The 22,244-nt window shown below is 35.5% G+C and overlaps 2 protein-coding genes across 4 annotated transcripts in view; one reads left to right on the top strand and one right to left on the bottom strand.

Moving 5' to 3' along the window:
- Positions 1-15,132, bottom strand: part of LOC106872738 (protein FAM81A) — a 120,232-nt gene extending 105,100 nt beyond the window's left edge. The window contains exon 1 of one of the 2 annotated variants that reach the window (XM_052976000.2): positions 14,898-15,132. In XM_052976000.2, the coding sequence (XP_052831960.1) occupies positions 14,898-14,912 (15 nt within the window). In that variant the 5' untranslated portion in view covers positions 14,913-15,132. The remainder of the gene's footprint in view (positions 1-14,897) is intronic. The other variant, XM_014919821.3, reaches the window with a different exon arrangement.
- A 68-nt stretch (positions 15,133-15,200) lies between these two features.
- LOC106872737 (ras GTPase-activating-like protein IQGAP1) overlaps positions 15,201-22,244 on the top strand; it is a 176,189-nt gene continuing 169,145 nt past the window's right edge. For both annotated transcript variants that reach the window (XM_089342174.1, XM_014919820.3), the window contains exon 1: positions 15,201-15,854. Coding sequence is in view for 1 of the 2 variants with exons in the window: in XM_014919820.3 (XP_014775306.1) it covers positions 15,788-15,854 (67 nt within the window). In the remaining variant the exon portion in view is untranslated. The remainder of the gene's footprint in view (positions 15,855-22,244) is intronic.

The raw sequence follows: 22,244 nt of genomic DNA, 5'->3' as shown, positions 1-22,244 counted from the left end.
GTTAATCCTTTCTTCAATAAGTACAAGACTGAAATTTTTTTATGGGAGGAAGTTAATCAATTACATTACCCCCAGTGCTCAACTGGTAATTATTTCACTGACCCCAAATGGAAGAAATGTAAAGTCAGCTTCAGTGAAATTTGAACCCAGAACATAAAGACAAATGAAATGCTGCTAAGCATTTTGCCCAGCGTGCTAATGATTCTGCCAGCTCACCACTTAGAAATAATAATACTGATGGTGATGATGGACAGACAGACAGTTCGTACATTCAGCATGGACATAGGGAAGGAATGTGGTGTAAAAAAGTGTGGGGTGCTACTACTGAAGAGAGATAGAATTGATAAGATGGAAGGAATTATATCACCAGACAGGGAAGTTATGGAAGAAATTGACAACAATGGGAATAAGTACTTAGACATCCTGGAAACAGACCAAATCAAAGAGAAGGAAACGAAAGAGCTGATATCAAAGGAATATAAATGAAGACTGAAATTGATGTTAAAGGTAAAGTTAAATGGTAGGAATAGGATACTGGCTGTCAACACATGGGTAGTTGCAGCTCCAAGCTGGTGTGGCAGAATGGAGAACTGATGAACTTTAGGAGCATGATAAAAAGACCAGGAAAATAATGACACTATAAAGGGTTCTACACCTCAAAAGTGACAGAGAGGAGGAAGAGGTTTCATTAGCTGTGAATTGTGTGTGAATTCTGAGAAAAATAATCTGGTATGATATGTAAAGAATTCAAAGGATAAATTGATGGCAGGAGCAAGAAATATAAAAATCCTAAGCAATGATGAAGCAAAGGAAAAGAGAATTTAAACAAGACTGAGAGAATGACACTTTGGATAGATGGAAAGAAAAGAAAACGTATGGGCAATTCTTACAGGAAATGCCTGAAACAGTTGACTAAAATAATATCTAGGGAATGGATTAGGAAAAGTAGCTTGAGAGTTGAAACTGAAACCCTTATCTTCACAGCCCATGGACAGACACTGAGAACAACTATATCATGTTCAATCTTGACAAGTCAGTTGTGTGGTAAGAAAGGTGAAACAATAAACCACATTATTAGTGAATGTAAGATGCACGCACAAAAAGAGTACAAGAGAAGGCATGACAACATTGTCAGATTGGTTCACTGGAAGCTCTCTGTCTTAAGTATACCATGAGCAGAAGTGAGAAATAGTATGAGCACCAACTGGAAAAGGTTGCTGGAAAAGAACAATTTAAGATCTTATGGAATATGGCCATCCAGTGTAACCATCTTTTTGTGGCTAGAAAACTTGACATTGCTGTCATAGAAAAGAAGGAAAATGCAATTATTGTGGATATGGCTTTGCTGTGGAAACACAGGATGAATGAGAAAGAAAGTAAGAAAGTAGAGAAATATCAAAAGCTGAATGGGAAATCAGGAAACTATAGAGAATCAGACATGTAGAAGTGATACTGGTTGATGTTGGTACACTGGGGGCAGTAAGTAAAAGGTTGGATATGTCTTGAGAAGCAAGGAATTAACATCTGAATGGAGCTGTTGCAGAAAACAGCCTTGTTAGGAACGGCAGCGATTCTAAGGAGGGTGGTAGAAAGTTGAAGGAGAAGGAATGATCCAAAAGACCTTTGTCCATTGGATATGACTCACTCTTTTAGTATAGTACCAGTATAAGATCTGCTAGAGTAAAAGCATCAATGAAAATAATGGTGGTGATGATAATAATAATAATAATAATAATAATAATAATAATAATAATGACCTCAGTGGAATTTGAGCCCAAAACATAATCATGGACAAAATGCCACTAAGCATTTTGTCCAGCATGCTAATGATTCTGCCAATTACTTCCTTGATGATGATGATGATGATGATGATGATGAATTCCTTCATTTATAATTCCTGCATTTTTGTTAACAAAACTCGACAATTCAACTTGAGATTAATGTTAAAATTGACTTTTACATCAGGGAATACATATTTGTGACTGTGTGAGTTTTTTTTTTTTTAATTTGTGTTAATAATTTATTTGATTTGTAGATTTTCACTTAAGCACTTCTAGTTAGATTACATAACCTGTTTTGTGTTTAGTCACTCAAACCTAATAACAACAATAATTGGAGAGGCGGCTAAGAGTAGATGTATAAATATTCCTAAAGCTAAGTGACAAGGAAGGCTGGATTAAGCTTATGATTTCTTCAATAATCACTATCATCGTAAAAACATTCAGTAATGTTATGCTATAATATTAATTACAGTAAGAGAGCGGAGTTTGTTGTTGAGATTTAACAGCCTTGTCAATACTGAGATTAAAAAGCACCACAAGGGAAACTTTACGTGTAAAGTTTGGTGTGTGTTTAGTGCTGAGTTTCTTGTGGTACAGGATAGTATAGTTGACAGAAATGTGGGTACACATATAATATTTATAATATACATGACATTATATATATACATATATAGATGACATATATATATTTATATATAGATAGATAACATATATACATATACACATATATAAATATATATATATATATATATATAGATAGATAGATAGATAGATAGATAGATAGATGACATACATATCCACATACTCCACCTAACCCCAACCTCTGCCTACCCACATACCCCTACCTCTACGCCCACCATCAGCCTAACCCACACCCCACCCATGCTTTCCCCACTCTCGCCTCCCCCACCTCCGAACACCATCACATCACACCACACTACACCATATCACACAACACATCACATCACAACACACCACCACGTACACACCAGCACTGACCAATTCCCATCCCCACATTTTCATACCTTCACACCTACATACACACATGCATACGTTAAGATCACCAGTATTCTCTCACACACACGCACCTTCGTTTTGGGATCACTACTACTTTGTTATCTCCCCTTCTTCTTAACTCGCCTGTGTGACCCTTCTGTCTGGTATTCGCCATGATAGATCGCTGACCACTACACATATTTTTTTCTCTCCTTGTTTCTCTCCTTATTTCTTTCTGTGTTCCTTTCTGTTGAAGAGTGTAGGCTCGAAACATTAAAGACTTTCTCTATTCCCGAGCGTTAAACTAATACATCCATTTGTTGTTTACACCACCTGTTGATATTGCTCACCTCTTATGTGTCCATAGCTTACATTGGGTACAGCTGTGTTGGTTTTATCATGCTATAAGCTCATGTGAAATGTTTCCTTAATCCAGAATATTCCAAATAGCTTTTCTTCTGATTATTTTACCTTTAATTATACTTTTTCTGTCTTCTATTTTATGATACAAAAATTATCCTCTTATATTTCACACAACTGAATCTCCTTTAAAATTTCAGTAATTTCTATTAAATAATACTTATTAAAGAGACAATAAAGCTATTTGTTTGACCTTGCTGTCAGGTCATTGATTAATTACCAAGTATTTATCAACCAAAAGTACAAAAGAAGAAACAATATGAACACATCTACATTGTGATTTCAGTAATTAAAAATTCTCACGAAAAATATAAATTTTACTGAATTGCAACTTCTATAGAATAGAGAATTATGGAAAGATTTAAAAGGGGATAATGCTGCAAGCATGTCATTTACACAATTTTGAATAAAAACAACAAAAAAAATCACATGCTGACAAATTTCTATTTATGATTACTATTATTCAGAGGATTGTCAAATTACGCACTTTGTTACTTATGTCTGCATGTATTTGTTTGTAAGAAAGTTAAATATATATGTGGCTGTGTGTGTGTGTGTGTGTGTGTGTGTGTGTGTGTGTGTGTGTGTGTGTGTGTGCATGCGTGTGAATGCAAATGAATTTATAAATTATTTGCAACACACAGATGATGATGATGATGATGACACACACACAAACACTCATACTCAGTTAGATGCATATGCATAACTAGATGCACTGACATGAAACAAAAATGTAAACTAAGGGAAAAGACGCATGAGGTATTTGATATTTAGAGAGGTATTGACGAAAACTCTTTTCCTTCATTTTTTGACCTTATTCTTGAAACCATAATAATGAAGTTGAGGAATGGCTGTGTCTGTGAGACCTATTAACTAGGTTACCTACTTTACATTACAGTAAAGCAACAAGGCATCAACAACAGCTACAGCAGATAGAAAAGAAATTTCTTGATGTCTCATGTAATGATATATTAACCATGTGGTATAGTTAAAAAAAAAAACTTTATATTAGCTGAAGCTGCCATTATAACTTTAAAATATGATGATCCTACAAGATAAAACCATCACTCACAGAATTCATAAGTATCAGATTCACATCAATCTTATTTATGACATAAATATTTACTAAATAACAAGAGTAAAGAGTTTACATGTAAACTTCATAATGTCCTCTCTAGTTTCAAAATTAAATGTCAAAGCATGACAATGAGATTACATCATGTCCTTTGTCTATTGGGTATTATTTATAGTTGTTTGCATCCCTCCTGTAGAATAAAATAAAATATATTTAATTTGGATTCAAAGCAATAGAAACAAGATCTATTTATATGTTGAAATTTACAAAAGTTTCATGTATCACTGTTTTCTTTATTCCATATTTGTATATTTTATCATATTATGTATGAATGTTTGTATGGTTGCAAACACATACATACATAATCCTGAGATTACTAGTTCATGGGAACATGGTCAGGTCACTTAGAAATGCAAAGACTAAGTGTCAATATGCTTCATGTAAAACAATAAATCTAACAAAATACATCAGGGAATAAATTATCAAAAGAATGATGGTTACTTATATTTAGAAATCTGCCTTTCTGTATAGATTTCTGTATACAAGAAACTGTCATTCTTTTGGTAATTTAGTCCATGACATGCCACTAGGTAAAGCAAAATGTATTTTGTTGGACTCATTGCTTTTGATAAAGAAAACACACACACACACACACACACACACACACACATACATACATACATACAGGTACTCTTTCATTCTTTTATTTGTTTCCGTCATTCAACTTCACTCAAGTGTTTTATTCAATTAATTACATCAGACCATTTTCTTCCTCTGGTACATATTATACTGCATTCATAACGAAGAATAAGGAAGAAGAAAAAACTTGACCTTTCCACAGGTGAGGTAGATTAATACCACAACTCAACTTCAATTTTCATTGATTGTGGAAGAAGTGGATAATTTTCCTACTTCGGCAGTGGTGACAGAAGGATACTAAATAGAGTGTATAGTAGAATTGGTAAAGCAAAATCTATATTCCAGTGCAAGAGCCAAATCAGGATTAAAAGCATCAGCAGTTCATTGAAGTTCTGATTTTATAATGGACATGTTCGGTCATCAGTCTTGTATAGCATTGAAACATGAAAAATTACTCACAAAGACAGCTAAGAAGTTGGACATTAACTCCATCAACTATGTTTGTGGAAGATCTGCAAATTTACTATGCAAGATAGAATCACACATGAAGAAATTCTTCTGAAAAGCAAATCCAAGTTGCTGCAAAACACAATGTTACTGTATCAGTTTCACCAAGCAGATCAAATTTTACACTTGTCAGACATTTGACCAGCAAAGATTGCAATGACATGGACTCCAGAACAAGTAAAATAGGAAAAGGGCTTGACCAAGAATGCCTGGTACCAAATAGTCCAGAAGACCTAATTGGACAGGAGTGGAGAGAACTGAGGTAGATCAACCAGACTAGCACAGGCTTGCAACCTTTTGCATTTCACAATGCGAGAAGACCTGTGATTAAGACCAAGATATCACATAGGCTCCCACAAGGTTTTTGGCCATGAAATTTCACTCATAAGATTGGAGGAAGCCTGTGCTGTAGTAGAAGGTACTCGTTCATCATGCTGTGCATTAGTATCAAACACTAAACCATATAGTTATAAATCACACTTCATCTCCACACAGTATATGCTTGGATCAATAAAGGTCAGACTATCTTTCATCTCCACTTATTAAGTAATATTGAAATCATCATCATCATTTTAATATCCATTTTTCAAAGCTTTCATGGGTCAGACAGAATTTGTTGAGGTGCAATTTCTATGGCTGGATATCCTTTTTGTCACCAACCCTCATCTGTTACTAAGTGAAGTAATATTTCCCCATGACCAGACATATTTCTACAGAAGACTGGAGATAAAGAACACCAATTGCATGATGGCAACACTCACAACTATCATGCAATGTGAAGATAAGTAGACAGTAATGAATGCACACACACACACACACACACACACACACACACACATATTACAAGTATATATATGTGTTCCTGGCTTTCAGTAAAAGAAAATACAGGAGGATCAGTTAACTATGATTTTATTCAGAATATTCCCCTCTCAGATTCACACATTTATTGAGGTAGTCCTTCAGTTTCTCTGAGCCCTGTAATCAAACTCAGAAGGTTGCAATACCTTTAAAACCAGGAACTTTTCAGTACCCCCTCACACACACACACACACACACACACACACACACACACACACACACACACAGAATGGGCTTCTTTCAGTTTCTGTCTACTAAGTACACTCACAAGGCTTCTGTCAGCCCAGGTCTGCATTAGAAGACACTTGCAGTGGGACTGAACCTGAAACCATGTGGTTGGGTAACAAACTTCTTATCATACAGCCACACCTGATAGACTACGGAAAAATGTCAGATAACTGAGTATTAACATTTGATGGAAAGTGAATATCGTTTATATAAGAGCCATTAGCAATGAATTTATGAAAACAACTCAAAATCTACAAGAAGTGCAGATAAGAGACATGCATAAGCAAACAAATTGCTCTTAAATGCAAACTATGAACAATAAATTTAAAACTTTATCAAAGGAAAGTACATGAATATAGGACTATCAAATGTAGGTTTGTATGAAACACACGAGCTGTATATAACTATGAAAGCTTATACAGGAAGATTAAAAATGCTTGGTTCTTGTGTGATATGCAGGCATCTTAGAAGAGAAAGAACCTGGAATGTAAGGAAATAAGCAACACAACCATTATGCAGTATGGTTAAATTAGCAATGAAACAATAGAGTGAGTACTGTGCAATCGTTTCTTTTATAAGAGATTTTGCACTTTACATGAAGAGTGGAACTCTCCTGATAGTTGTGGAACTAGCAAATGGAAAATCAACTGGGAAAGACCTGATAATCAGATATAGATATAAAAAGCTCACATTCAATATAAGATATACAATGAATGAATGAATGAATGAATGAATGAATGTATGTATGTATGCATGCATGCAGGTAGGTAGGTATGCATGCACACACACACACACATACAGCATTCTGAATATGTTATTTAATGTGGATATACTGTAAAAAGCCAGAAAACTGTGGTATTCATCTCAAGAAAGCATTTCATATAGTGCAAAAAAGCAAAGAAGTCTAGCAGATGAAAAGCATCCACCGATGGCAGTGGAATTACTAAATCTAGATTTCTGTAATTTGAGCATCTTCAGTAGCAAGTATCCACTATTGACCACATGCTGAGACAGATTTAGCCCCTATTGATATATGAAAATTTGGTCTTTTTGGCTACACATACCAAAACACCATGTGTTTCAAAAGGGTTAAGTAAACTCCAATCTTCATCAAAATGTGTTTCAATTGACTACATAGAACACAAAACAGAGCCCTAAATATCATAACAGGTTGTACACCAAGTACACACACACACACACACACACACACACAAATCGAAAAACTACATGGACATACATTTCATTGAGCTTCAGTCTCTGCAGTCCCTGCCATTTCCTGAAAATCCATTACGAGAGACCCAGATTCATACACAACACTCCAAATGTATTACTATAACAACATCCTGAAAGCTTTATTCTACCACTGAACCTAGATAAACTTAACTAAAATAACACACACACACATTAAATCACTATAATGTCTGAAGCTTCACTTGCCCTAAGAACTGTGTAGGGATGCACAGCATTAATAATCCTTTCTATCATAGGCACAAGGCCTGAATTATGGGGGGGGGGAGTGGGTAAGCCGATTACATACACCCCAGTGCTCCACTGGTACTTTATTTTACTAACTCTGAAAGGATGAATGGTAAAGTCAACCTTGGCAAAATTTGAACTCAGAATACTGAAAATGGATAAAAAGCCACTAAGCATTTGATCTGGCATGCTAATGATTCTGCCAGCTCACCACCTTATGCACAGCATTAATACTGCCATGCCATGCTAAGCCATGGGTTCTTATCTCCTGATGGAATTATAAGGATACTGTCATGACATATTCATGCATATGCATCATACTATCTACCATTTACTTTGAGAGAGAAGCCCTTCGTCGCCAACAGAGATAATAGTTCTCTGAACTTTTGTGCACCCTGTTCTTACTCTAGGCTACTAATGCTTTCAGAACATTCAAAAGAAGAGTACAAAGTTTGCCAACATTTTAAGATGCAAGGACAATAGGTGTGAGGTATTCTGGATTACCAAGCAGTGTGCTAGAAAAAAATCAGGGTGCTATTGGTGGGAAGTTTATATGGAACAATAGTGGAGATTGAAAAGAAAGAGGCATGGAAATGCAATTATGAGAGATTACTTAATGTCTAAAATGTTAATTGGCATTCCATCAGTTATGATGACGAGTAATTCAGTTGATCTGATCGATGGGACAGCCTGCTCATGAAATTAACATGCAAGTGGCTGAGCACTCCACAGACACATGTACCCTTAACATAATTATCAGGGAGATTCAACATGATACAGAATTACAGGTACAACTCATTTTTGCCAGCTGGGTGGACTGGAGCAATGCAAAATAACGTGCCTTGCTCAACAAGACACTGGGAATTGAACTCATGACCCAACAATCATGAGTTGAATACCCTAACCACTAAACCATGTGCCTTCACTTATAGAAAATGTATGGGACAAAGAATGGACCTTATTGAAGGACTAGCCATTCAAGTTGACAGTAGTTTGATAGTGATTAAGTATATAAAGAAAGGGAAGGCTCCTGTACCTTCAGGAATCACCACTAAGATGCTTAAAATATTGGGTGATGTAGGATACAAACTAATCACCTGCATAGTCAATCAGGTAGTTCAGGAAGGTGTCATACCCAATAACTGGCTTAGAAGTAGCATTGTCAGCTATTACAAAGCAAAGGATATGTCTTAAAGAGAAGTAATTACAGAAGTATCAAACTGCAAGATATGTTACAGAATGTAAAATAGCCCAATTGATTAGTATGAGAATTAACCAGGATGAAATATAGTTCAGCTTTGAATTTGGAAGGAATACTACAGATGCTATATTTTTAATGAAACAACTGTAGAAATACTTAGCCAAGAATAAGCCACTATACCTGGATTAGGTAGTCACCAAGAAGACTAGGAGGAGATGAATGGCTTGTGACAGCCATATAAGCCATGTACAGAAGCAGTGTTAGCAAAGTGAGAATCAGCAATGAGTTTAGTAATGAATTTGAAATTAAAATAGGAGTCTATCAGGAATCTGTTTTCAACCCCTTTCTGTTCATTATAGTCCTCCAAGCCAAAGCAGTGAAGTTTAAGACTAGCTGCCCATGGGAACTCTTACATGCTGATGTCCTAGTTTTTATAGCTGAATCAGTGGTGGATTTAAAGAAGAAATTCCAGATGAGGAAGCAAAACCTAGAATTGAGAGGTCTCAAAGTTTACTTAGCAAAGACTAAAATATCAAAATATCAGTAAGTAGGCAAGAAGATAGGACCCTGATACTATTTGGGAAATGGCTGTACTCACATGCAGGAAAGGAGTAAGTGGGACTTCCTCAGAGTGTACCTGGTGTAAAGTATGGCAGGCAAGAGATGTAGTGGGATCACAGGCAAACTAATGGAGAAGGTAGACTTCATATGCTACAAGTGAACATAGATAGTAAGCACTGAGAGGTCAAGGGAGTCTATCAACTGCCCAGAAGGTTCCCTATGAGTGTAGTTGATAGCTTCTACCATTTAGATGATCTAATTAGTAGAGGTGGTGGTGGATATTCTTATACTATATATATATATATATATATATATATATATATATATATATATATATATATATATATATGTGTGTGTGTGTGTGTGTGTGTGTGTATATATATATATATATATATATATAATATTTTATAAGCTTAAAGCTTATGAGTGATCATTGTGTGATGACTAAAGAAAATAGTTTAATATTGGGGCATATAAGCCCTAGACAGAAAAGAAGTAGGTTTCTTGACTCACATGTACAAGAACCCTACTTTTTCCATTGACGGCTTATATACCTCAATATTAGATCATTTTCTTTAGTCATTGTATGGTGAACACTTATAAGCTTTAAGCTTATAAAGTATTATCATTATTATTTACAGAACTGTAAATATCAATGCTGCTTACCAAAAACCATCACATACATACATACATACATATATATATATATATATATATATATATATATATATACACGTGTGTGTGTGTGTGTGTGTGTATGCATCACTATAACATTTATGAAGTGTGAGGTGGAAACTTTCTCAGTGAATATTGATGTGTGTACACATTTTCTTGAATCACAAAGAACAACAACAGTAAAACAATAGTTTGAACATGATAAGCAACTCCAGCTAAATTTAAAAAATAATCACCCTGGTGCATTCTAAAAGTTGAAAGAAACGACTTTGATCACAGGTCAATGAGGATTGGACTTGAGACTAAGCAGGAACCACAATACAATTAACAAGAACAATATGAACACCACCACCAATACCGCCATTCCTACCAACCCAGCAACATTTGAATAACTAACTGGCAACAACAATAATAGTATAAAATTGATAGCAATGTCTGTAGTTAAATATGTTGTTGTTGTTACTTTGTGTGTGTGTGTGTGTGTGTGTGTGTGTGTGTGTGTGTGCATGCATGTGTGTGTGTATGTGTAAGCTGAATGTGGAGATTTTAAGTCAAATTTGTAAGGGCTGAAGTAACCCTTCAATTAACTTCCCCACAACCTCACTCTTTCAGCCTTTCATATTCTCATTTCCATTCTTACATTCATAGAATTTAGACAACATTATTTTGCTCTCACAAAATACTTCTTTCCTGGTACTTTTTTTTTTTTTTTACTAAATATTTGCTGTGGATAATTGTTGGTTGTCACTATTGTGGGATTTAGCTACAATTCAAGATATCAAGTGGGAAGACGATATCAAGATAAAAATAGCACATAAAAGATTATGCTGGGTATTAAATTTGATATTTAAAAAAAGACTGATGCAAGGGGAAAAAAAACAGCTACATAGCCAAAATATTAAAGCTTGCAGCATCTACAGGCAGGAACAAAATGTAACAGTTATGAGAAAATTAAGTTAAATGCTCAAGAAGTTACTCCATTAACAGTTCAGACCTTATTTTTTCATAGATCTAATGTGACGCTTTAAATGGTTTGGTTCTTGAGTGTATGGATTAAGGATTAGACCCAACATAATGTGCTGATAAGAATGCTGATAATTATATGTTATGGTGTAGCTTCAAGTGAACCCTGACAAAGCATTCTGTCTTCTATTCAAACATACATTTTATATATGAGACTACATTATCCAATGTGACCCCCTTCTTTTAAGAAAATAGGGTGTGATTCAAGGGAAAACTAGCTGGTTGAGCAACTTCACAGCAATGCTCTTGTTGACTCTCCACAATCATACTATGATGGATACCATGAGGTAACAACACCTGCTCTTTTGATACGTTTATGTACCACCATCTCTGAAGTCTAACTGATGCGTCCCATGTTCTTCTCATTATTTTCACTGTTTCTTGTCACTAAATGCTTTGTTCAATATTCTATCCTAGCGATGCAACCCCCAGGAATTCCACTGTGTCCATATATCTTGTACAGGTATCAGTCTGTAAAAGTCCAAACTGAAACACTAACTGCATCAATCTCACCAAAGTATGATGGTTTGGAAAGGTTTCAGATAGTGCTCTTCCCATCTTGGACTAAAACATACACGTGCATGGCATGTGGATTTTCAAAGGTATAATATATATATATATTATACCTTAACAAGAACAATATGAACACCACCACCAATACCGCCATTCCTACCAACCCAGCAACATTTGAATAACTAACTGGCAACAACAATAATAGTATAAAATTGATAGCAATGTCTGTAGTTAAATATGTTGTTGTTGTTACTTTGTGTGTGTGTGAATCGTCCAACCCATGCTAGCATGGAAAGCGGACGTTAAACGATGATGATGATATATAGCATTGTCCCGAAACAGATAAAAGAGGAAAAGGATCCTATCAGCTTTAAACGGAGTCTAGACAGATTTCTTCAAGGAATACCAGACAAGCCACCCATACCTGGATACAATTCACTCATTAAGAACTCACTACTTGAATGGATGATAAACAAAGCTTGACTGTAAAAAGGATTTAGATAATCCTATCAGGTGGTGCTATTAAGTTAGACATGGCCTGGACCAATCTTTGGTCAAAACATATCTAAGTTTATATATATATATATATATATATATATAATCATCATCCTCATCAACTTCATTTAATGTCTACTTTCCATGCTAGTATGGATGGTTTGATAGGGGCTGACAAGCCAGAGGTCTCTGCCAAGCTCTACTGTCTGCTTTGGCATGGTTTCTATGGCTACGTGCACTTCCTAATGCCAATCATTTTACAGAATGTACAACATTCTTTTTGCATGGTACCAACAACAATTAGGTCACCAAGAAACTTGTTAGACAAGACTTCTCAACAGAGAGCCAAGTACTATTGAAGGAGGTGGCTATGTACGAGGTGATAAAAGGTTAGATTATGATAGCGGGACAGAAATAGGTGTCTTGTAGTAGAGGTGTTGCATGGCTACCTCAGTTGGAGAGAAAGAGAGAGAAAGATGGTGAAGATGTTAGGACATACCCTCAAGTTACAGGTAAGTGCATGTAAGTGAAGTGGTACTGGGGATTGCATAGTGTTAGTAGGCAGCTAAGTTCATGAGGGCAAAAGAGGAGGCGGAGATAAAGGGGAGGGGAATGCAGTGAGTGAACATGGGTGGAGGCATGCCTGTTGCTATGGGAGTGCACTAGATGGCACTGCCTCCTCGCTATTCAATGGTGCACCCTCAGATTTACAGTAGTGCAGCACTTGTTTCAAAACTCCATTTTAGCATTATTACAAATTAGTACCCACCCAGAATATTTTTAAGCATCTCCAGACGCCAAAGTCTGGCAACGGGCCTGGGTGGCAGGAGGAGCTGTTAGGAAGATGGGTATATATATGATTTAAGTATTCGTCTAAATGAACTGATGACTCTGCCTGTGTAAGGTAATATACGTGTGTATGTGTGTATTAGTTTATATTTTCTAAATTGTCAGTGAATAAAACATATTTACATTGATTCGGTTTTATTGTTTTATGTAAGCTTGACCAGATCAACTCTAATCGATTAGATATATCTAAGATCAAAAGCATCCTCATGACAATCCCTCTTTTATTATCCAATGTGTACTTTCTTCTTTTCTTTCTTTTCTCTTTTTTTTTTTTTTTTTTTTTTTTTTTCGGGCAGTAGGATGTGATATGAGAGAGAGGTTTCATTGTTAATTTGAGCAATTCTGGGCTGTTAATCTTATTACAATTTCCCCTATCCCTAATAAAAATTGCTTCACATGTTCTCATACACCTTCACCGGCTTTGTTTCCTCATCACTTTCAGACTAATGAGTCATTTTTCATGAAATTATCTACAAATACTTTTCAAAGTGTGTAGATTAAAGTTATATCGGAATTTAATATGATAAAAAAAAAAATTAATGGTTGGTTCGTACACATATATACACTTCATACATATCTACAAAATGAAACTTGAAATATAGAAAACAAATTGTGATGTGTGTCAGACATGTATATATGAGTTCACCAGTTTTCTTCTTCATATTAGATTCCGATATAATCATAATCTACAGACTTTGAAAGGTATTTTTTTGAAAATTTCATTAAAAGACACCATTTTCTTGAACGATATGAAGAAACAAAGCCAACTCGTGTGAATTTTCCGAAACTCCTCACCCCGCCCTTGGAAAAAATGTTCACATTAAATTCCGATATAATCATAATCTGTATCATATGAATTGTATTTGTAGAAAATTTCATTTAAAAAATATCCATTTTTCTGGAAGTTGTGAGGAAGTTGTCGGGGGCGGGGTACACTCGTGTAGGTATTCCCACCACACAGAGTCGGGGGGAGGGGGTATACTTGTGTAGGTATACCCACCATTCGGTGCTGGTGTCACTTTAAAAGTTGCCGTCCGCTTTCATGCAGAATGTAAATACCACCAAAGGGTTTGAGAAAATCGAAAATGAGGATTCTGCAAGTTTTTATGAAATTGGCATAAGAATACGATAATAATCAGCGTGAAAGTTAAAGTTGAAATGCAAGCTGGCACTGTCAGATAGTTATATCTCACAACTTTGGGCGGATTTTAAGAATCCAAATTTATGCAACTTCAACTTGACAGAACATGCACTGAAATTTTGGGAAAGTTTGATTGCATTGATGGAAATTGATAAGAGAATAGAGTTTGTATTGTTGCTATTGAATGTAAAAAAAATCATGACAACAATGATACCAATGGATGATATGAAAAGAAACCATAAGAATTTTGTTACATTTATTGATAAAAAAACGATAGTAGAGATCGAAAGTACCCCTTCGCCTCCCTGGTTAAGAACTCCCGATATAGTTGCTCTGTCGTACTCGCATCGATTTGTGCATATTATAAACAGATGCTAAACTACACTTGAAAATGATAACTTGGTTGTGCATAAAGCAATTGGCGAGAAATAAAATGCAGTGAAAAAAGTGACTAATTACCTTAATTTTTGACATATGTCAATTGGTTGACCTTTATGGAATAATAAAATTGTGACTGTGGTGGTTTCCAAGACAATACATGTAATATTTGTAAACAAAACTACTAGCGCCTCCTTGCAGCGGTGAACTTGTTAAAGAACGGAAAGCCAAAAAGTTTGTACTGGGAGTGGGTGTGTTGTTTGGAAGTCTTCTTACTATTTTTTACCTAATTCGTCGATTTGAAATCCGCCAATTTACTTCGGTTATTTTCGCTAACTTACGTAACAGCAAACGGGTTTTAACGGAAACAGCCGAATGCGTGTTAGTCTTCAAGCGGTCCCGCCTTGATTCAACTGATGAACTTGACAGCAGCCCTTACAGGTGGTTTATCTAGCAGCCAAATCGGTTTTTGACGCTGTCTTTCAAATTACTGAAGCTGATCAGGATATTATAAATGTAGCTCCCACAGGAATAACCAAAGTAAAAGGAATGAAGAAATAAGTACAAAATGTTATAAGCTCAAAACAATTGTATCGTGTCGTTGTGGAAAAGCAAAAAAAAAAAGCGGCGAAAATAATGTCAAAAGATATCTGATGAATTTTATTTACAAAATTGTGTCTGCATATAAATAGAATTGTATCATTTCGGCTGGCGATTTTAAAACAAAGAGAAGGAGAAAATATATTGTCTGTGTTCGTTAGACAACCCTTAGTTTCCTTGGAGAAAGAGAAAGAATTCTCATTTCTTTTAATGCACTTGTTCCCGGTTTCGATTCTGTAGAGAGCCAGCCATGTTGCGCACCCGGTGAAGGGAATTGAGCTTTGACGCCGTTAAGTTGACAGTGACCTGTCTCGTGAGATATACATGTTTTGTTATCTTTAATTCTATCTAAACGTCTTTACAAACCAAAAATGTCTGTATCAAGCGAGTTAGATGTTGAAAACTTAGGAGGGCAAATACCTCAGCCACACTACAGAAGTAAGTATAATTACTTTTTTTCAATTATTATTTCTATAATTTAATTTAATTTAGTCCCTTTATTCAATTTGATCTCTTTCTATTTTGTATATAGTTTAAATACTGTGTTCTAAGCCATTTCTTAAGTGATGTAGTTGGCTTATAGAAGCAGCTAACCGCCCTGTTTCTCTCTTTCAAAGAGTCATCTGTCATCACACACTTCTAACCTACACATTCACTCAGGCTTACATTTTTTTTTTTTAACTCTTTCTTCAACTTTTTCCTTTTTGGCAAACCAACAAGGAAGCTCTTACATGGTCACTCGGCCTCTTAGAAACGGTTTCGAAATTTCTCATGAATCGTATCCCCCAACATCTTAAATAAGGAAGGAACTCGTTAGTTAGTGTAGACATACACACCCCTACGAAAAGCCTACTGTCACGGCTGGAATGTCTTTAATCATAGGTTGGCTTAATCAAGCTAAAGGGAAAAAAAACGCTTTCTTCTCTCTCTATTTGCCCACTTGTCCGCCTAATTTTGTCTCTGCTTGTCTCTCTACCCATCTCTGCCTCTAACTTTCTGTCTGTCTCCATCTCTATCCATCTTTGTCTCTCTCTATCCATCTTTCTGTTTCTCTCTGTCCATCTTTCCGTCTCTCTATCCATCTTTGTCTCCCTGTCCACCTTTCTGTTTGTCTCTATCCATCTTTGTCTCCCTGTCCATCTTTCTGTCTGTTTATCTCTGTCTCTATCCATCTTTCTGTTTGTCTTTCTCTATCCATCTTTTTGTATCTATCTCTCTCTGCCTCCGTCCATCTCTTTATCCCTCTATAGCTTACCTTCTTTCATCTCTTACTGCGTTTCTTTTTCTATTCTGCGTCTCATTTGTCCTTAACCTCATCCCAACACTTTTTAGGTCTTTTTTTCTCTTTTTAAATATTTTTCTTTTCTCTCTGAATATATATTAACTTTTCCCCTTTTCATCTCTCATTATTTCATTACTTGATATAATCTAAAACTTCTAAGAATTCTGTTAAATCCTCGCTCAAAAAGTTATGAGATTTAATCAGTTTTGAAAATTAAGTCTCCCCACAATGAATGAATAGAGATATTTAAAGAAAATACATTTCAATTTATAGATGTAAAATGATTCTTTATAAAACCAAGAATGTTTTCACCTCATTTTATATATATATATACAGCCGTTATATGTGTCATTAGTGTTACGCAGTTTAATAATTTGTCAATGAACTCGCTATAAAATATTGAACAATGAAAGGTAACTAAAGGTATCATTACGATAAACAGTTTTCTTTTTTTTTTTTTGTACTTGTACCATTCATATAGAATCATTCTTTATCATATTTTTTATCATTATTAGTAGCGAAATCTGATCTTCCCCGTATTTCCAGTTATTTTCGTGTTTGTTGTTATTGTTTATTAGTGTTGATAGAAAATATTTCATATTTTCTAGCGGTTTTCTCAACTACATTGGCCTTAATTATCTTCTTCTCTTGCATTCCCCAAACCCTATCTTCTTCGGCATGCTTCATTCAGATACTAAACATATTGAGCCTGCTACTTTTTACTAGTCTGCAGCCTTTTATAGCAGACCAGATTATTTCTGTTTGCGCCTATCGAGTGGAGTAAAATGAGAAAATATTGATTTTTTATGTTAGATACTTTTGACCTCTTATCAAACCATGCTAAGATGTTAGTAGAGCCCTATTTTTCAAGGAGGCATTAATCTGTAGCACAAATTCCTTACTAATTGATTTCTCTAAGGAATGGAATATGAGGTTGAGAGGAGAAAAAAAAGATAACATTGAACTGAACGATTCAAAACATGTTGCGATTATTGTATGTTGTGAAAATTATTCAGCATTCAATTTCGTCAAAATTCCTTTAAATATATTTATTTATTTATACAGCGCTGCACACATTTTCCGTTGTGATAATGGCGCAAAACAATATATTCGTTTTCCCCACTTTGATTGATGTAGCCGGTTTAAGGATGTAATTGCTATTTACTCCTGAAAGACTCATGCTTCTAGTATTGGAATGGGTGCAGCTATCTTGGCAGCTCAAATATCAGGATTTTCCCCCTGCATAATCATATCATTGGATTTTACTAAGAAAAATGTGATCGTGTAAGATAGTTGGCATGCCATCAATTCCTCTTTTCGCAACTGTACTCTCCTTTACTCTTTCTCTCTCTCTACCTGTGTTTCCTGTCAGATATGCCACATAACACGTAGACGTGTTATAGCTGTCACTGCTTCCTTGGTAAACAATCCGAAATAAAAATCGTTCGTGTACACCATAATGCGTATACTGTACACGTTCGTATGTTTTGTATGACTGATGCTTGTTGGTTTGCCTTTGATTCGTTTGTAAACATGTTGGAGATAATTCTATACATTTACACGTGTATAAAGACATAAACGTGCTTGTGTTTGGTTTATTAGCTGAAATCAATACACCCGGTGGATTTAATGAAAACAAATATAAGCTATCTAGTAAAAGATTATTTTTATTATTTGTAAATACGCTTTAGTGTATTTGTAAGGAATTAAGCGAACGAAAGAAGAGTATTTGACTGATTGAATTTTTTTTTCTTATATTATTTGTACATGCCTAGCCTAAATTTCATAATTAGTTCCGACGAAAACATTTAGCTTTTGGAAAGTAGGATAAATTTGACATGTGGAAAATAAACTTTTTTTTTCTTTTAAGAGAAAGAACATTTAAAATATAAGACAAAATAATGCAGTTTTTATTAACACATTTCATGGAGGCGTGCATATGTGGTGTAATTGTGTGAATAGTGAATAGGTATTTGTTTTCCTTCTCCTCTTTCTTCCCCCAACCCGAACAGAACTGATGTATATTCCTTTCATTAAGACACATATAATTCAGACCCAAGTAAATAAAGTAGGTCTTTCATTTCAATGGAAACCATTGTTGTAGGTTTACATATATAAACCCTTATATATTCCAGTTTCCACCCCTCCCCTTTTTAAATTCACCTATTTACATGTCCCTGTTTTATATTAGACTAATTTTTTGTCATTTAATTTACCCAAATATTTTATTTCGGAGGTGTGTGTGTGTGTGTGCGCGCGCGCGCGCCCTACCCAAATAAACAGCGGTCTGATATATTGCCAGTATATCGTCTAATCCCTTGTAAGTGTTTAGTTTATATCAAGTATGTGCCTGTTAATGGACTAAATAAACCGTACAGTTCGCCTGTATAGGAAAGGTTGATAGTAGAGGGTACAAACACCAACCGGCACGTGAAGGTATTTCATTGTACTACACTGTTCTCTGGTTGGCAGAACTTACTGCAAATACTAATATTGTATTGGTTGACACTGAAAATTATTTTCTACTCTAATACTATGGTAATGTGTGTAGTAACCAAGAATACACTTGAGTGAAGCAAACACATTGCTTGTTCTAGTTTACTCATTTTGAATAAAGGCATATAATGCACATAGGGAATTGAATTGGAATCTAGGTTTTTGATTTGAGGGAGGGAATTAAACAAACTATAGTAAAAATTGACATAAGTCACATTGCCATTGTGGAATGAGCATTTGCAAAAATGATGTGAAATAATTTTAAAAATTTTACTTCAAAATATCCCACTGGTTTACTGCTATCCGTTTTGCACGTTGGTCTCCAGAGACTGCTAAATGGGATGTCGAACTCGATTGCCCAATTAATAATACATGAACTCGGCCTCCTCAATTAGATGGTTGCTCGGACTGCCAAAAATAACCAAATTTACATTGGATACATTGGATAATGTAATTTTATATATAAAGGTACAGATGTGGTAAAAAGCTTGCTTCTCAACCATATGGTTCCAGGCACAGCCTCGCTGCATGGCACCTTGGACAAGTGTCTTCTATAGCCTCAGGCCGATCAAATCCATGTGAGTGGATTTGGTAGACAGAAACTGAAAGAAACCCATTGTGTATAAATATGTATATGTCTGTGTGTCTCCCCACCCCTTACCGTTTGACAATTAACAGTACTGTTTTAGATCAGGGGTTTTCAAACTTTTTAACTTGCGGACCCCTTTATATTTCAGGCTTTACCTTAGGGACCCCCTTATAAACGCTTATGAAATTTATACATAAATATTTGCTTAAAATAACATAAATTTTTACATTTATTTATTTAACAATATTTAACAAAATAGGTTTATTGTCAATTAAAAGATTTCGATTAAAAAACATATATAAAATCAAATTGCCCATAAAAAGTATTTGCTGTCCACAGACCCCCTGTGGTCTGCGGACCACAGTTTGAAAACCCATGTTTTAGATGACCCATCACAGTCAATTATATAGATCACTCATAATTTGACTGAAATGCTTTATAATGCCATTTAATGATCGAAGGCTTTCTTTGAAAATTCCACTAGTCTACTATGAATATTTACACAAGAATGTAGAATGGCTAAGAATATCACTTTGCATCAGTGGTTAGTGTTTTCACATATAGTCTCAGGTTGACCTAAGCTTTGTAATTTTTTGTTTGAACTGTAAAAACGTGTTGGCGAGACTTTCACCTGTAATTGAAACCCTGACCTTGTCACACGCAGTCATACAGATTTTGCCTGAGCATTACATTAAGGATACAAGTTGTCTCATTACTGAATAACTCATTAATTGAAACTGAGATCTGTCATATTGGAGCTTAGAAGCAGCTATCATCTGAGTATGACAAGATAATAGGTATCTACCTCTTCTATACATTTGTAATGAATACAATGACAGTAAACTATATCCTTACAGCCAGCTAGTGCTGGCTGTAAGATCATGGGTCTGTAAATGATGTAACTATTCTATGATTGGAAACATTTACCCTTTAGCTTTCAGATTACTCTGTCAGATGTCATATTTATTTACATTGTTTTCAATTAATTATGCATTATCTTGTAGCTTCTATGATGTGACTATCTTTAAAATGAAATTGTAGGGTAGATGTGAGAAGCCAGATCTAGCTGGTTTGAACATAAAATATAGCATATTTGGGTCTGACGTAGCTGGTTTAAATGCTAAAGTATAAAACGATTGCGCTATCCAAATAAGGATATATTTTGTTGAGACATTAATTTACTAATCAAGAGCAGAGTACACACTTCAGCGAAATTATGAATGTTCTGAAAGTAGTCATTGTGTTTGTCAACTGTCACCGACAGGATTTCTCATTCTTTTTGTGAGAACTTAATGAGTAGTGCTAAGGTATCTTCAGTATTTTAGATTATGTAGGTTTATTCCATTTCCCTGCCTATTTTGGTTGGGTCCTGTAATATACATATTTCTGACAGTCTATCCCATTGACATCATCATCATCATTTAACATCTATGTTCCATGCTGGCATAGTTTGGATGGTTTAATAAGATCCATTGGGCTCAAGGACTGCATCTTGTTCCAGTGTCTGCTTTGGCATGGCTTTTATAGCTGATGCCCTTCTAACACCACCCATTTCACACCATATAATGGGTGCTTTTGTTTTTGTGCCACCAACACTAAAGTGAACACATACTTTGCAAGACTATGAGGTGGCTGGGGAGACTTTATACTAGGAGCTGAGGAATAGAAAGGTAAAGTATGAGGGAGAGAAAAGGGCCAAAGTAGAATAGATTTCTTGTTGCAGAAGAGCTAGCTACATGACTATACTCACATTTTTGAAGAGAAGGTGGAAGTGATCAGGTGAAGCTGGAAAATGATAAAAAATAGTGGTGATCAGGTGTTTAGATGGACTTTTGAGGTATGGGACAGGTAGGAACGAGTGAGGAAGCGGGGCCAGGAGTGAGTGGAGGAAGTAGAGGATGTCTGATAATGCAGAGTAGCAAAATAGTTATGATGATACAGTAAACAGGAGAAGGATGAAAGAAATATGACATGCTGTTGGGTAGGTTGAAGGAGTGGGTGGGGAAGAGAGAGGCAGGTATGAGGTGGGAGAGGAGAAATAATTTGGTAGCACAGTTGGGCGTGGGTGATCAGTGAAAGTTTGGGTAGAAAGAACTGCTATAAAAAATAAAAAATCCTAAATAGACAATGAAATGAAGAACATAAATAGTGATTCTCAGAGTTAGTTGTTGGTATCTGCTGGAGCCATTGTGATCAATTTCAGTACTAATAATGAGATACGACACTACCATAACTGTGGTCCTAGGTTTTGCCATCTTTTGTCACATAATTTACCTGCCACTGCCTTTTTCATTTACTTCAGTGGGTTTGTAGTACTGGTGCAATACACCAGCACATATCATGAAACAGCTGGGCTAGTGAGGGAGCACTTAGGATTCCATCTGCTGGAAATGTCATCCACTAACATCTTAAAAAGTGAGCGGTTTGAATAATTTAGTTCCAGAGACCCTGTTTGGAGGGG

This window comes from Octopus bimaculoides, chromosome 2 (assembly GCF_046866305.1).
Source record: "Octopus bimaculoides isolate indiv1 chromosome 2, ASM4686630v1, whole genome shotgun sequence".
NCBI lineage: Eukaryota > Metazoa > Mollusca > Cephalopoda > Octopoda > Octopodidae > Octopus > Octopus bimaculoides.
The sequence above is the reverse complement of the archived record's forward strand: the minus strand, read 5'-3'. Positions and strand labels throughout refer to the sequence as shown.